The sequence below is a fragment of the Peromyscus californicus genome, unplaced genomic scaffold, assembly GCF_007827085.1.
Source record: "Peromyscus californicus insignis strain IS unplaced genomic scaffold, ASM782708v3 Scaffold_24__1_contigs__length_46423439, whole genome shotgun sequence".
NCBI classification, from domain to species: Eukaryota; Metazoa; Chordata; class Mammalia; order Rodentia; family Cricetidae; genus Peromyscus; species Peromyscus californicus.
This window is the reverse complement of record NW_026294535.1, coordinates 33097603-33114910: the sequence shown is the minus strand read 5'-3', so window position 1 is coordinate 33114910 and position 17308 is coordinate 33097603. Positions and strand designations below refer to the sequence as shown.

The 17308-nt window shown below is 37.7% G+C and overlaps 1 protein-coding gene across 1 annotated transcript in view; it reads right to left on the bottom strand.

The window, feature by feature from the left end:
* The window catches only part of Ptprr (protein tyrosine phosphatase receptor type R), a 241688-nt gene that overhangs the window by 207047 nt on the left and 17333 nt on the right, over positions 1-17308 (bottom strand). Inside the window, exon 2 of the mRNA XM_052753404.1 lies at positions 11891-12186. Coding sequence (XP_052609364.1) covers positions 11891-12186 — 296 coding nt within the window. The remainder of the gene's footprint in view (positions 1-11890; positions 12187-17308) is intronic.

Below are 17308 nucleotides of genomic sequence, written 5' to 3'. Positions count from 1 at the left end.
AAACTACTATTGAGAGAGGTGTCCAGGCTCAGAGACACGGTGGTGACAATTGGCTCAGCAAACCAGGGACACGTAAGCAGGGCAGATGAAGTAATCAGAAATGAATATGAGCTGGTTTTTGGTCAGGCCACCACATGTATGGGGATATGAATTACTTAAAACTATAGTGTAAAGCGTATCTCATTGATATGAACAAGGCGTTCTCAACCATTTTGTTCCTATTGCAGAACTGAATTTTAACCTACATGTCATTCAAGAGTTCTACCAATTAGCTGTCAGTCCGTGGTCAGCCTGTGGGTTGCGACCTCTTTGTAGCTGCAGCATTAGGAAGGTTGAGGACCGCTGGGTTAATGCCATCATCACCATCTCTGCCTTCACCACCACAACTGTTATAGTCGACGTTATCACAGTATGCTACGCATTGCAGAATACACTGATCCCAGAAAGACCCAAATTAGGCACACAGGGTAGACACTAAAATTCCCAGTAAAAAGGAAGGAACAGAGATTCAGAATCACTCATTGATTGCTCTCCCTCCCAAAGGTAAAACATGGCAGAATACGCATGTATACTCAGAATCTGTTTTAAACTTAGTCTGTTTCCACTGTTTCAAGTTGCTTACCCTGGCAATGAAGATCCATCCCAGCTTTGGAATTAGGTTGGAACTGGATCCTGCTGAGCCATAAGCTGAACATATTATTATCCATGCGAGTTATCTCTGATAATTTCTTATTTTTTGTCTCCAGTGAGTAACCAAATTCTCCTTGTGAAAGTTTTTCTGCCGGGTGACATTCACACTCAACTTGTTCATCCTGATTGCTATTTTGTTGAGGTGACCTTTTGTTTAGACAGAACATGTTACAAATGATTCATAGGCACATGTAATACAAAACAAAATTGAATAAAAAGCCAGGAAACGAGGAAATTGAATTAGAAGTAAAATGATTGAAGAAAAGAAAACACCCAGCCAAGGATGAGGTTGGTTCACAGAATAAATCAGGCACCCTGTAAAGTTTTCTACATTTGTTAGTGGTTGACCACAGATTTGGCTCTCAGCATCTCAGTAGTCAAGAGAAAGAGCAAAGCATGATCCGAAGCATTTTAAAGACATAATTATAAGGTAACCAGTGGCTCAGGAGAAATACGAGTATTCTTTGAACTGAGATGGGGAAGATCTATTTTCCATTGTGGCAAATAATGTTGACAAGAGCAGCCAGTTTTCATAAAGTTCTTACTAAATGATAGCTACCGTGCTGAACAATTCAACTGGATGACTTTTGTTAGTCCTTTATTTTTTTCCCTTTTCACAAATAGAGAAACTAAAATAAGAAGTGTTAAGTAAGTCACTGAAAGAAATAATTAGTGAGGCCTGATTTGGGGTTTTTGGATTCTAACAGTTCTGCTGACTCCAAAGCCAGCCTACCACATGGCTTCTGTTGAGTAGTTGCACCTGGATTCAATCCCTAAACATCCTTGAATATTCAACAGAAACTTTCATTACCCGACATAATCCAATCCCCACCACTTTCTCCCTTCTTTTCACGTTGTCTTGTTTTCTTCATAGCACTAGCAGAGATTTTTTTATACTCATTTGCTACTTTTGATTGTCTGTTTCCTCATCGCCCTCAGGGAACATAGCTCTAATGCTCATGTTTACACGGTTTGATATTGCATCTCTGAAGTGTATTTTACAAACCATGATGTGCAAGGCGTTCAGCATTATTTTTAATGAATGAGTCTTTCAAAGAGCATGGTTTGGGTCTCCATTCAAACCTTTGCAATTTTTCCTTTTCTTTCATTTTTTTTTTTTTTAAAGACAGGGTTTCTCTGTGTAGCCCTAGCTGTCCTGGAACTCAATCTGTAGACCAGGCTGGCCTCAAACTCAGAGGCTGACCTCAAACCTGCCTCTGTCTTCCTCCCACTGCCTGACTCAAACCTTTGCAATCCTGTTGAAGATACAACCAACTATTCTCCAGTCCTCATGACTTATTTTATACTTCTCACCAGAAATCTATCATCTTTGACTTCTCTGTTTTCGTCATTTAGATAGCTACAGATTTTATTTTATAAAAATTATACTTAGGATATAGATGGTAACATTCCTTGTCACACATGAAGAATTTTTTTGTTCATTTGCCTGTAACTAATGACTGCTGCTTTTTGAAAATTTAAATCCATAGCTTTGCCTAGCAGTTTATTCAGTTTAGGTTGTGCTATTCGCTGCCTAGTAGTCAGTTTTTCAAACACAGAGCATCTTTAAAAAGAGGAAGAGATCAAGTGAATGCTTTAAAACACAAACAGCCTGAACTTCTGAGTTAACACACTGATACCAATCGTCATGTTTTCATGTAGGAGAGAAAAAAAAAACTGAATAGTACATCTTCTTATGGTGGTATTTTATTTGTACTGAAATGTGATTTTAATTGTATGTTAATAAAGTTGCCTGGGGGTCAGAGCTATTAGAGCCATAGCAAAAGCTGGGCGGTGGTGGTGCACGCCTTTAATCCCAGCACTTGGTAGGCAGAGCTAGGTAGATCTCTGTGTGTTCAAGGATATAGTCAACAGACAGTGATGAGGCAGTCATGTGGTTGGTTTTACAGCCAATGAGAAGGCAGAACAGAAAGTCTATATAAAGACAAACAGACAGGAAGTAGGTCTGTTTCGGAGAGGTCTCTTGGCTGAAGAGGCTAGCTGCAGCAGGCGGGTAAGGCTCTTAGCTCTGATCTCTTGGCTTTCTTCTTTGCATTGGTTCTGTGTTTCTTATTTAATAAGACGGTTGGTTACATCTACATCTTCTCTAGGTTGGAAACTGGGCACTAAACAGAGGATTTCTTGAACTAGAGGTACCCAAATGTACTCAGAGCCCTAAATCTATTCTGGATAATTACTTGGTTATCTCTAATACACACAGTCCAGGAACCTCTACCCATACTATGCTGATACATAAACACAGAGATCTGGAATTCTCATTAGTTGGCTCTGGAATTCTTTCTCCAGAGTTGATTTTTGTAATCATGGAATCTGTCCACGAACATTTGACCTATCCCTCAAAGGGGAACTCTTTGTCCTTCCTTCTGTCTGTATTTGAAGTTATTCTTTAGTGTTTCTCTGTAGCAGTTCAAAGACTGACTTGTGAAACATAGGCTACATTAAGAGGTGTGGAGTTGGCCTGTCCTCCCCCTTTTCTGACTTTAAAGGTCCAATTATGGCAGCTGTATAAGGAAAGAAACATGGGATTGAAACATGGATCCAATTAGACTATCATCTTTCAAAAAAATAAAAGTTTGGAAAATATCTAATATCTAAAATAAAAAATCTAAAAATCTAAATGACAAAAGACAAAATTTTGTATTTCTGAAGTCATTCTGACCCAATGGGTAGACTCAGCAGTGAAAAGAACCAAATGTATTAGAAAGTAATTTATATAAAGAATTCAAGAAAATAATTTTTCTTCTTAGTGCATAGAAAATGGGTAAATAACCATTTTCCACATTTATTTTCTTTTTCTGTTATTTTTTATTTATTCTCTTCTTGTTCCTTTTTCCCTTCTATTCTTTCCTTTTCTTTCTTTGCCTCTGTCTTCCTCGAGTTGGGATTGGAAAGTATGTGCCCATGCCTGTCCTCTCATCTAAAGCACTGGGCAATTGTCCTGGCATCATTGTGATGGGCTTTGTGTTGGGGGTTGGGTTTGGTGTTTGGTTTACATAGATAATTCTGTCACCAGTCACCCTTAACTTGGCTCTTTGGCTTTGTTTTGTCACTTGCTCACTGACATCAACATCTTTCTTTACAAACTCTAAGAGCTAAATTGAAATCTGATTTTTCCCCTCTAGGAGGAAGTGAAAAGAACCCATCTAAAAGCTTTCTCATTCAATTTGTATGTTGGTCTGGTCCTCCAGGCAAGGGTTTCCTTTAGGACCAGTGCCTCCATCTGTTATTGCTGGGCTCCAGACTGCCTGAATGGTATCAGTTGTTATAACAAATAATAGTAAATATATGAGGTAATGACTAGAACCCATGCCTTAAATTCTGGCCATAACTGCTGATCTTCCAACATCTAGGTTCTAATAGTCCCTAGAGCACCAAGAATACTCAAAGGTAACCACCACCAGAAGAGCCACCCTGATTATAGTAAGCACTTTAGAGGGAAGAGATGCATAAGAAGGTCAAGAAGCCAATCTTGCATAGGCCCCAGGCTCCAAAAAGTCAGCCCATGCACCAAGGACAGGTCCCGGCTCCACTGTATGGGGCCTTCCCAAACAGTTCAAGCTAATCAATTGTCTCACTTATCCAGAGGGCCTGATCCAGTTCCATGGGGCTCTTCAGCCATTCCAGGCTGCACTGACTCCCCAGGGGAGACTTTGCCTTGGAGGAGGTGGGAATGGGGGGTGGATGGGGGGAGGGCTGGGGGGTGAGAGGAGGGAGGACAGGGGAATCCGTAGCTGATATGTGAAATTAAGTTAATTATAAAATAAAGATAAATTGGCACAGAAAAAAAAAAGAATCCAATCTTGCCTATGTAAGAGAGCTTGCCTCTTGCTAACACTCCCACTCTTGAATGGTGACTAGGAAGATGGTTGAAAAATGCCCCTCATAATTTTCTAAAATCTTCTGAATCCCTGGCCCAAGGAGTACCTGGTCCAAGAACACATCCCTCTGTGTCTAGGAGCTCCAGGTCCTAGATTAACTGGCTGCTAGTTTGAATCTCAATTGTACTATCCAGTATTTTGACCTGTTCTGCACATGAGAGTGTAGGTACGTGGCTATGCTGTTATTACTAATTGGGTCTTCTACACTCTGTCTACTGCTTAAGTGTTTGGATGTTCTCTTCCTCATAGAAGCTCTGCACCTGTGTGAGGTGGGTATTTTTCCCTCCCATTTTAAAACAACCCAAGCACAGAGAATTAAGTCACCGAGAAAAGTACGGGACACAAAGTTAAGGGCTGGACCCATGTATCACCACATTAATATTTCATACTTTCTGAACAGAATGTTAATTATTTTTTGTCCTGCTTACTACGTTGGTAGCCTTAAGTACTTCCATTGCTAAAGCTTTGAGATCTATGGGCTGGGGAAGACATGGAAGATACAAAGATAGGCAAAATACAACAGCATGTGTGCATGAACATGTCACAGTTAAAACCATTATTTTGTATAGCAAATAAAATTAATTAAAAACCTATAAAATATGCAGTTTCATCAAAAGAAGAGTTAGGTACCATAGTATAATATAGAGAGGGCCAAAACTTCATAAAGAAAATACCCTTCCCTGATATAAGCTAATCAAATATCCACAATAAGAACTGAGCAGTTTCTATGTAGAGAACACTATATTAATCATATATTTTATTTCTGTTTTTCCTTTTGGGGGTTCTCTGACTTAAGTCAAAGAATGCGTTATGAATATGTCAATATGTTAAACTCTACAACTCCGATGATTAATTTTCACTGCCAATTTGGCTGGATTTCAAACCATCATGGAAACACACTTGTGGGCTACCTTGGTATTTTCATAAAGGTGTAACTGAAAATGGAAGACTTTCCATGAATGTGAGTAGCATCGTTCCACGCGCTGGGGTTCTGGACTGAATCAAAAGGACAAAGAATGCATTCGTCACTCTCTGCTTCCTGTCTGTGTGTGTCATGTGACCAGTTCTTGCACATTCTTGTCCCCATGACTCCCCCACAATGCACTATCCAGTCTAACTGTGAGGCAAAGTGAATTTTTCTCACGTTTCTCATGTGTTTTATCACAAAAATGAAAGAGTAATGCAATAATGGATTTTTTTCCCCTCGGCTGTTAGAAATGATGACTTAGAAAGGCACCTATGATATTCAGTAAAACCCCCAAGTTTTGTATATCAGATGCCATACATGTATCAGAATACTTTATACATTTATACATATATGAGAATACATATATATCCATCTCTATCTCTATTGGTGTGACATTAATTTTTAAATCATTAGAAATTATTTTTATTCCTTTTTCTTTGTTTTCCAAAAATTCTACAGCTTCATGAACACAACACACACACACACACACACACACACATACTCATTCACACACACACTCATTCACACACACACACATTCTCCTTTTGTAGTTGGGGCAACATATTGCTATTTATTCTCTGTCCACGAGGGAATTTAGTATACTTAGAGAGCAAGGTCTCTCTTTTTTTTTTTCTTTCTTTTTTTTTTATTTTGCAATAATAAAGACTTAGGTCTCTCTTTAGTATGATAAACTCTCCCAAGACTTCAGTCATCCTAATACTGAGTCTGTATGATCCAAAACAAGCGGATAGAGTGAGGAGTCCAGTGTGCTAACATCACATTGACATCGCTGAAGCTTAGCATGGAACATTTTCAAAATTTATTCCCGGTCCTCCTTGCCGCTTGAATAGTCAGAAATGGAGAAAAGCAACAGATGGTGACAGTGTGACAGTGGAGGTGCCAAGCTCAAGAATGGAACTTTCTACTTTGAGATTATTCTGGACGGATACAGTAGTATCTGTGGAGACGGGAGCACACCGCTTTACAACATGCAAAGATCTGGGATCAAGATGGAGATGGTGATGTAAGAGCTTCAGATTTAATAGAAAGCATTTACGTTAGACGAAGAGCAAATGTTTAACCACATTTCTGAAGCAGATTACAGAATTTCTGTCTCTGGACCTTTTCAAAACTAAAATCGGACACTCTTTTTGTTTTTCATTATCTGTGGATCAAGCCCAGTAGCTGTGAATTCTAAGCAACCCATCAAACACTTATTTTGCATTTTTTCAGATGTTATAGTTTTTTTTTTTTAAAAAAAGGTTTTTGATGGACTTAGCTTCCCTACTCAAAGTGGGGAGAAAAAATTATAAAAGACGACCACACTTTGAAGGAACCAGTGAGGTGTCTCAGTGGAGAAAGCTCTTGCCGTGAGAGTCTGGTCACCTGATCTTTATCCCTGGAACCCATATCAAGGTGGAAGGAGAGAACCATATCCATAAAGTTATCCTCTGACTTCCAGAAGCCCGCTATGGCAAGCTTGCCCCTGACACATGCAGATAGATGTAGCAAAAGAAATTAGAAAGGCCTGTGATAATAGTCTGTGATGGAGTACTAACATGATCTTATTTTCTTGACAAAATGAACAATGTATTTACTTACAACCTTTTGAACTGTTCACTTTTTATCATCAGTTCAATTTTGCATCCAGTAGTCAATGTTTAAGCCCCTACTATGGTCCAGTTATTTTAATAGATTCTGGAGATACAGAAGGAACAAGACAGAAAAATCCAATGTTTTGGAATTCATATTTTGGTCACAGAATTAAGTGACATAAAAAATATTAACTAGATGGCCAGAGACATTATGAAGAAAAAGGTATGCACAAAATAGACAAGAATATCTTTTGAAGCTTTTGTTTTAAATAGAGTGATATTCTCACAAAGGTTTAAGATAATTTTCTCTTTTTAATAAGGAGATAGGCTCTGAGTTTTTATATTTCTTTTTTTCATACCTTGCTGCACCTGAAAATGATCCAAGATACATGTTAACAACTTAAATAATAAAATGAAGAAGCAGAAAATTTATGAGAAAGACAACATGATGTGACTCTAAAACTCACTCACAACCTCACTGTCCACAAGAACTGCATGTTAATGCTTGTCATGTACTAAACTGAACACTTTTATTGATCCTTCACTAGACGACACTAGACCAATATGTTCAGGAAATGCCTTCTCGGCAGGAGACTATCAAAGACAGAGCTCTTATCACAGGGTTCAGAGGTCAGTGAAAGCCAGTCATCTCAAGTTCTCAGTAGTTGTGTAACTTAAATTTCTTAAAAGAGTATTTGTAAGAACGGTCACACAGCACTTAAAGACACACACACAAAAAAAAGAAAGCCACAATTTCCTTGATGAATTTAAAAGAAATTGCTTCAACAAAATATTTGCAAATCAGATTCGAGAACACATCAAAAAGGCCACTTACTATGCTCAAGCTAGTGTATTTCAGAGATGTGGGATGGTTCAATATATGCTAATCAGTAATTGTTATAAATTATGTAAATGGTCTCAAGGACAGAAATCACTTAGTTATCTCAATAGAGACAAAAGGTTTTTGACAAAATGCAACATCCTTTCATGTTAAGAGACCTAAAGAAACTTGGAATAGAAGGAACATATTTCAACATAACAAAGGCTTCAAATGACATGTCTATAGCCAAGATTATATTAAATTGAGGGTAACTCTCCTTACGAGTCACCGAAAACCTTTTAAAGTGCTGAGAATAAGAGACTGATAGTGTTCAGCTGCAGATATCAACCTGCTACCCTCCACCAAGTCTCAGGGAACATGAAGGGAAATATTGAGAAACTTTGTCTTCTGGATTTGACATGATGGTCGCCCACAGGAACCTACAGCAGCTCAAGTTACTTGCACAAAACCTGCCCTCCATCAGGCTATTTAAAAGTCCAAACAGTGATGGTGGATGGTGGGTGGCAGCTCTGGGGGCCTCACTTCTGGAGCTATGGGTAGTTGATGGCTTCTGGGTGAGGGAGAGTCACTTCTCTTTGGGGAATGGCCACTGGCAGGTTGCTCATATCCTAGTGGGTGCCCTCATAGCCACTTAGCCACACGCACATGAGTATCCCTAATTGGACCCAGTGGGCTAAAAATTGAAAATGAAAAAAAAAGACAAAAATTATCAGGAGGATGTGTGGGGGTGAGTATTCAGAGGGGACTTGGAGAGAAAGTATGGAGTGGACAAAGTGAAGACACACTGTACATATATATGTGAAATTTCTAAAACACAATTAAAATACAATTTTTCAAAAACAAAACAAAACAAAAAAACAGAGCGCTGGTCTGGGTAAGCGATGACTGAAAAAGGAACCACAGCGTTCTAGGAATTCCATAGAGACCATTTTGACATCCAGTGATTTACCACCATCTTGTGTTTATGGAAAATCTCCCAACATACCTTCCTTCCTCCTTTCGCTTCCCTTGCTTCTTCTTTCCTTACATCATGTCTACCCTGTGAAGTGGGTTGTAATCTCCCCACCCATAACTCCACACCGATGCTGTCATAGCCCATCCTCCACATATTCCAAAGAGTTACTTGCTCCCAATTTTCTCAGGCTTTTGGCTAAGTTAACCCATTTTTCATTCAATAACATATGCCTAGCTGGAAAAGCCTAGACCCAACTCCATCCCACCACCTGCACTCATGCTCCTGGGGTCCCTTCTTCCTGACAAGCATCTTGGGGACCAAGTGATAAGAGCCATGGATTTTCTAATGCACATTTGGTGACAGCCTACGTCTTACATCAGCAGTGACTCGGGGCCATTCATTTTCCATCTATACTGTATTTGCACAGAAAATGGCATCGTCGCCAAGTTTCTGGAACATAATTAGCATTTTGGGGATAAACACATTCATTGTATTGTTGTCCTTTCCACAGAACAAACTGTAGATTTCCTCAATTGTAGAAGAAAGAGGATATAGGAAATAAATTCATCTGTGGACAAATATCTTAAGAAATTCTTTGTGGTACTAATTAGAACTCAGGAAGAGGAGATGCCCGTGCTTAAATTTCTCAGTCTAAACCTCATTGTCAATAACATCAGAAATAAGGGCACTCAAATATTGGAAGATAAAAGAAGAGTCCTTGCCATCTGATTGGGAACTCTTAGAAATTACATATAAATTGTAGAGGTTTAGTATAGCTTTTAACATTTTAATAAAAAACATTTCAATTACTCACTCAGTTAAAGGGACTGCTACTTATTAATACTGCTCAATTTATACTTCTCAAACAACACAATAACTCATCACTATCACTGAAATATTCCCCAAGCAAAGTTCAGATATGTGTATGCACATAGTGTATCCATGTCAGTTTAGGTATGTTTTAAAGACACACACACACATATGTAAATCTTATATGCACAACACACTAATTACCCATCAAGATTATTAAACTGTTGAAGATTTTTCTTTTCTTTTTTTTGCATTGTTCACACTCTATTTAATTGTTTTATTTTGTTTTGAAAAAAATGTCTCTCAAACTTACTGATCTTTATGTGTGTGTCATGCTCTGTTTTTGAAGAAGCTGAATATTATTGATTTCTATGAAAAATAGCCCCACTTCCCCAGTTTTCCTAGGAAATTACTATGTGTATAAGTAGTGTAAGTATTTTTATGTGAATGGTTCTGGCCGTCACTGTTGCTAGGGCTCCATCTATGTTATCATCACTCAAAAGACAAGGCCCATATTCTTCTTAAATCCCTAAAAGTGAACTGACCTGCCAGAATTCTTAATTTGAGTCTTTTGTTGTCTATAATATTAAATTAACTAAATAGCACATGACATTAAAAAATAGACCAAACCTCTGAAACTGTACTTCCTAGTAACTTAAGCATTGATGAATATGAAAATATGATAATCAGAAGTGCTAGATAGGCATTTTCAGATACAGAGGCACCATTAACATCACTCATCCTCATCAGACAGGATACATGACTCTCACCCTCAAAACATTAGTCATAAAATGAAAAGTTCAAGTCTTATAGGAGACCAAACAACCTCCATGAAGACTACTTCTTATGTTCTCATTTTGTGATTTCTGTTACTTGTCATTTTAATTACTGACTGGCATCTTTTCCCCCAGACATTTCTCAAGACCAAAGACTGTCTCATTCGTCTCTTTTTCTAGATATTCTAAATGACAATCGGGTTAAATAAATACTCAATACATGTTGAAAACATCAATGAACAAATCTTTGATTATTAACACTGAGAAAAATATACTATATATTACGTAAAAGTAAAGAAAAGAAATAAGAGCATGCTAAATTTAATCATGTTATGAATGGGATTTGTCACAATGTAGACAGTTTCACTGACTTTTGTTGGCTCCCAAAGTCAAATTACTTGAAATTTAACAGAAGTCTAATAACATTTAGTTACAGATTTGAAGGAGCTTTGCTTTTGTTATGGTTTTAAAATTAGGATTTAAATTAGTTCCAAATACAATGTGGTGTTTCAGTTCATGCCTGGAATGTATAACCATCAACTCTTTTGAAGGATTTTTTTTGGCTATGTAGCCCAGGTTGGCTTTGAAATCATTTGCAATCCTCCTGCTTCAACTTCTTCTAAGTGCTATAGTTTTAATAAAGATAATAACAATATGAGGGAGCATATAGTACAAAAAGAAACTTAACCACAGAATGAATTTTCATATAATACTTCCACAAATTGAAAAACTCTGGCTGGGTTATCTCATCCACTAGTATCATTGTAGCATGTAAATGTTGATGCTTGCCCAGTGATGTAGGAATGTCATCATAGATCACTGCTTTCCAACTATTCTTATGTACTCCAGGGACAGACCACTACTCATTAATCTCCCCTACAACTACTCTCTCTTTCACTCATTTGTTCTTCTGCTACAACTTGAGTCAAGGGAACCTTTGGTAAGTGCTATTTATTTACATGAGGTGATAATAGGCCTATCTTTTAAGACTGTATTCCACAGACAGCAGGGGTCTCTGTATAGGATACGATCTGCTGTAACTGTAGCCTTCCTAAAGCGATCTTTAGCTCTCAACAAGTATTTGTTATGCACTATGCACTGGGCTATAAGCATAGGACAGAGAGAAATTTTCTGATTTTGTGGGGGACGGAAATAATAAGCAGCAAAGAAGAAATATCAGAAAAAGAGAAATGCTGTGGTAATCATCGAGACCCACGCTAAGTACTCACAATTAGTCTTCTTCCCCGATAATGTCAGCCACAGAAAGGAACATCAGCTCTAGTGTTAACATCAGCCTCAGCATCACTATCAACTTCAAGATCAGCATCAACATGACGCTGGCTAACTTGGTACTTACCACCACAATTACATTTGCTGCCGGAATTGGGAGATTTTCTATTTGAAGCTCTTGTCCAGACACAGCCAACAGATTAAGAGACGGGTCATATGCAGGTCTAGGAAATGCTGAGTTGACAATTTGGTGACGTTTGTTTATTTGAACTTCAGCAGGCGAATGGTAGTTCTGTTTATATGCCTCTTGAGCTATATCCAGGCTCTTCTCAATATCTTGTGAATGGCGATAAATGAACGCTGGCTTCCAATTCTTCTTTTGATGAATAGCCAAAAAGTGATCATTATTTCCCAAAGAACATCCTACAAGACAGAAGAGTCATAAAGAAAATAAAAGATCCTATCCAGAAAAACATGTAGAATATCTATCTATATTTTTGTGGTTATGCACATATATATTTTTTCATGTGTGTGTATGCATATATGTGTATGTACCTGTGGATGCCAGAGGTTAACACTGGGTATCTTCTTCAATAGCTCAACCACTTCTTCTTTTGAGGGAGGACCTCTCATTGGACCTAAACTCACCCATTCAGTGGGACTGGTAGACCAGCAAACAGCAGGGGTCTTTCTGCCTCTGTCTCCTAAGAGCTGCGATTATAGGGATGCTTTCCACTCCTGACTCTTTTGAAGCATGTTGGGGAATCTACATTCAACTCTTCTCTCTTGAGCAGCAAGTATTTTACCAACCAAGGCATCTCCACAGTTTACCTTCCTTCAAAAGAATCCTACAACATTGTGCAGATTTGTATACCTGAATGGCCTGTCTGCTTTGCAAATGCTAAACATTTATGTTGTTTTTTAAGCTGTCTCTTATATAATTATTATATATAATTCTTACAAGAATTATTAATATAAAATATTTTATCCCATGTTTATAGTTTTTAGTAGATTAGGTTTAGGCAAGCAAAGGCAGAAATATGAGTATGCTTATGGCAGCAAATTTTAATTGTCTGATAGCACTGTTATTCACCATACTGTAAAATTATCACATTTCTCAGCCTTTCTCTTGACTAAATACTGTTTGAAAATATATTTCCATTGGTAAAGATTTCCATTGATTAAATAGTAATGAGAAGAGAAATGTATATAACTTTGCTTTCAGCCTTGGTAATGACTTAGATATATAGTTGGTGAGGTTGGAACACGATACAAAAAACATGTGTTAAAGACAATGGCATAAAAGAATTCTGCTCTCCGGTAAAAGGGAGAATGCAAGGGCTACCTCTTAATTTCTACTCAGGCTTCGTGTAGGATAGAAACAATTTTCTATCTTATTACAGCTGTTGTTATTTTAAATGTTTTAGTTATAGCAATTGAGCCTAAATGCTAACAAGCACATTCATTATTTCTCCTGTCAGACAAACATTCTTTGAATGTAGTAACTGTTGATCTTGTTAGCCAACGACGACAGGAATATATAGGTATCATATCATATCTAATTTAAAAAGTATCATCTGGCTAATCCACACACACCATAAGCATGCTTTGGGAAAAAAAAAATGATGACCAGGGCCAGAACTTGTGAGGATCTGCAAGCATCAGGTCAGTCTGAGCTACATAGTGAAACCTTGTCTCAAAAGGCGAGCAAAAAAATCCAATAACTTACAAAGTGAGAGCACTGCCTAGTGCCTTGGTTTGCTTTCTGTTGCTGTTAGAAACACCATGACCAGACACATCCTGTTTTGTTCTCTCTCATTAGAAAGCAAACAGGCATCTAGAAAAAAATAATAAGAAAAAAAACAGAATAGGACAAAACAATCAAACAGAGAAAAAAAGAACCAAAGAAAAAACACAAGAAACACAAATAGATGTAGGCACACACACAAACATTTATACACAAACCTACTATAAAACACAAAACTGGAAAACATAACATAAGTAAAGACCTCTAAGATAAAAAAAAAAAAGCACAAAGTATTATCAGATACCATACCAAAAAAAAACCCTCTGAAAGTATCTTTGAGTTGATTTTGTGTTGGCCACCTACTGCTGGTCATGGGGCCTGGCCTTCAGTGTGGTTAGATGAGAACCATGAGTAAAATTGGCTCATTTCATTTAGCATGATGACACCTATTTCTAATGGAACTCCCGCAAACAACAGGAGTGTCGCAAACAAACAAAATGATTTTGCTCAATTTTTTTGTGGCCGAATAAACCCCATTGTGTATGTGTGCCCCATTTCCTTTATTCACTCATCTATCAATGGATGTAAAGGTAGATTCCATACGTTGGTTGTGTTTATCATGGGTATACAGATTATCACTACTGCATACTGACTCCCGGGCATATGTCCAAGAATTTGATAGCTGGATCATAGGAAAGATCAAACCCCAAATGATCTTGTAGAACTTAAAAGGGTATGGAAGATTCTGGGTCTGAGGAGAACTCATCTCAACCACTGTATCTTGTTCATACTAAATAGAACTGTAAGACTCGGGGGACAAAGCACAAAACAGTCTAACCAAGGACTATGAAAAGTAAATAAAAACAAGGGAGCAAGAGGAATAGAACTCCCAGTACATCAGGAAGTTGTTCCTCTATGTACATCTACCTTCTAGTTTTATTAACCTCTAGTCAACCCACAGAGGGTACCAGGACACAGAGAGATTTTGAAGAAAGAGACTCTAGCTCTAGACCTTAGTTGTGTAGAAAAAGAAATCTCACAAAGCTAGGACAGCACTGCAATGGCTTCTTTCTCCCTCCTCTCTTCCCCATGCACTGTCTCCAACAAGATTCTACGTACTGTGTTATTCCATGGTGAGGGATGAGAGGGAGAGAGAGGGATCACTGGATGTAATTCACTCCTGAGATAACAGCATTCATGCATTCATCATGGTAGAGTTGTTATGACATAATCAGTTCCTAAAAGTCCCACCTCTCAACACTGTTGCAATGGATTTAAGTTTCTAACAAAGGAAGTTTTGGAACACATTCGGGACCATAGGAAGAGTTAGCATCCAAAATAAATAAGAAACTTGAACAACTTGAAGGCAAGAAAACAATCCCCTAAAAATCAAGCCAAGAACCTGAACAGCTATTTCCCTAAAGAAGACAGACAAGCAGCAGGAAGATGAAAACAGTCTCAGCATCTGTAATCATTATGGAAGAGCAAATTGAAATGATGTGTTACTCCATATCTGCCCTAAGATTGCTTTTATCAGTGTCAAGAGGATGTGGAGAAAAGGAAACCCTCAAACATTACAGATAGATTGTCCAGCCACGAGGGCACATGGTTTCCTCTAAGTATTTAAACAAGAACTTTCCTATGACCTATCAATGTCACTTCTGAGGATACAACTGAACAATTGAAATTAATATATTGAAGAGATATCAGGATTGTTATAATCATCATGGGGCTAAACTCTACATCTAAGATATAGATTCAACTCATGTCTACAAATAAGTGGGCATATAAAGAAATAGTGTGATATTTACACAATATAACACTGTTTGTCCTTCATATAGAAGGAAATATGGGGCTGGAGAGATGGCTCAGAGTTTAAGAGCACTGGCCACTCTTCCAGAGGTCTTGAGTTCAATTCCCAGCAACCATATGGAGTTTCACAACCATTTGTAATGAAATCCAGTACCCTCTTCTGGTGTGCAGGTAAACATGCAAGCCGAATACTGTATACATAATAAATAAATAAATAAATTTTAAAAAAGAAGAGAATCTGGTTATTTGTAGCAACATGATAGACCCCGGATGACATTATGATGTAGTCAAACAAGCAGGGCACATGTGCTGCATGATCTCATTTCTGGAATCTAAATAGCCATAGAAGTAGAAAGTAGAATTATGGTTGCCAGAGGCTGGGGTTAGGCTATACCTATACACCATATACTTTTACCTAAACTTCACATTTTATATAAAATTTGACTCATAAATCTCATAGACCTAAAGATAACATGATCACTCAACTTTTAGAAGAAAACAGAAAAGAATTGTATGTACATTTAGGCAAAGAGTTTTGGCAGATAATACTAAATTCACATGCAATAAAAGAAAACTCTGCATGGAGTTGGTGAGACATCTCAGTGGGTACAGGTACCTGCTACCAAGCTTTGTTCAATTCCTGGAACCCACATAGAGGAAGGAGACAACTGACTCCCACAAGTTATCCTTTGACCTACACGTATGCGCCCTCACACACACAAAGAGAGAAAGATGGGGGGGGGACTAAAAACTTAAATAATATAATAATAATATGATAAATAATAATAAAAATGATGAAGCTGGAGAGAGACTCAGCAGTTGAGAGTATGGACTCTTTTTGCAGAGGAACTGAGATGTTCAGTTGCTAACACTCTTACAGGGTGACTTACAACCACCTGTAATTCCACCTTCCAGGGAAATCTGTTGCCTCTGAGTTTTGGGGAAACCTGCACCCACATACAAATACTCCTGCATAGACATACACACGGTTTAAAAATATGTATTAAAAATTGACAAATTTGACATTGAAGTTTTTTTTGTTATAAGCAAGACCCTGCTGGGAAGATGGAAAGACTACATACAGATTGAGAGGAAGTAAATTTGAGCCACACAGCTGACAACGAACTAGTCATCAGGCTATATAATGAACTCTCAGAATTCATCAGTTGGCAGTTAAACCAAATTCAAAATGGGATAAAGACTTGAAATGCATTAAAGAGATGCCTAGATGGCAAATAACTAAATGAAAACATTTCAAACTTAATAGTCATTAATGAATGCATATTTAAAACTATGTTGTGAATTGTATTTTAGAAATTCTAAAATGAAAATTGCTAGTAGTATTCAGTACTGGAAAGAACCCAGAATAGAAGTAAGCTTTAGACCTTACTGGTGTGAATGAAAAAAAAAAGAGAGGCACTCTAGGAAGGATTTTGGCAGTTTTTTATAAAATTCAACATGCACTTACATATGATATAGCAAGTTCACTTTTCTGCACACTTACCCTAAAGAAATCCTGGAGAAATCAAATTCTTATTCCCACAAAAATATTTTTTTAATTTTTGTAGCAACTCTATTTATGATTACTCACTCTCAATGGAAATAACTCACACTCTCTCCAAGTGGTTAATAAATGAACTATGGTGATCTGCAAAGTAGTATTAGTCATCCATAAGAACGAATGAACCATTGATCCACACGACTTGAATAAACCTGAAAGGCTTTACACTGAAAGAAGGCAGTGTCAAAACATCATTGTGCCTTCCATTTAATTGACATTCCAAAGAGAAAAGACTCCGTAGTGATGAAAAACAAATCAATGACTGTTTGGATGTAGGGTCTGAATAAGGGGAGAGAGAATGAGAGGCTGAGCTCCACTGGGAGATAGGAGGAAATATCACTTAATGCATGGGCATGGGGTGAGCTTTTGCTCAGAATAAAGCATTCCCTTTTCTACAAGGTGTGCTAGAGATACCTAAGTTCACA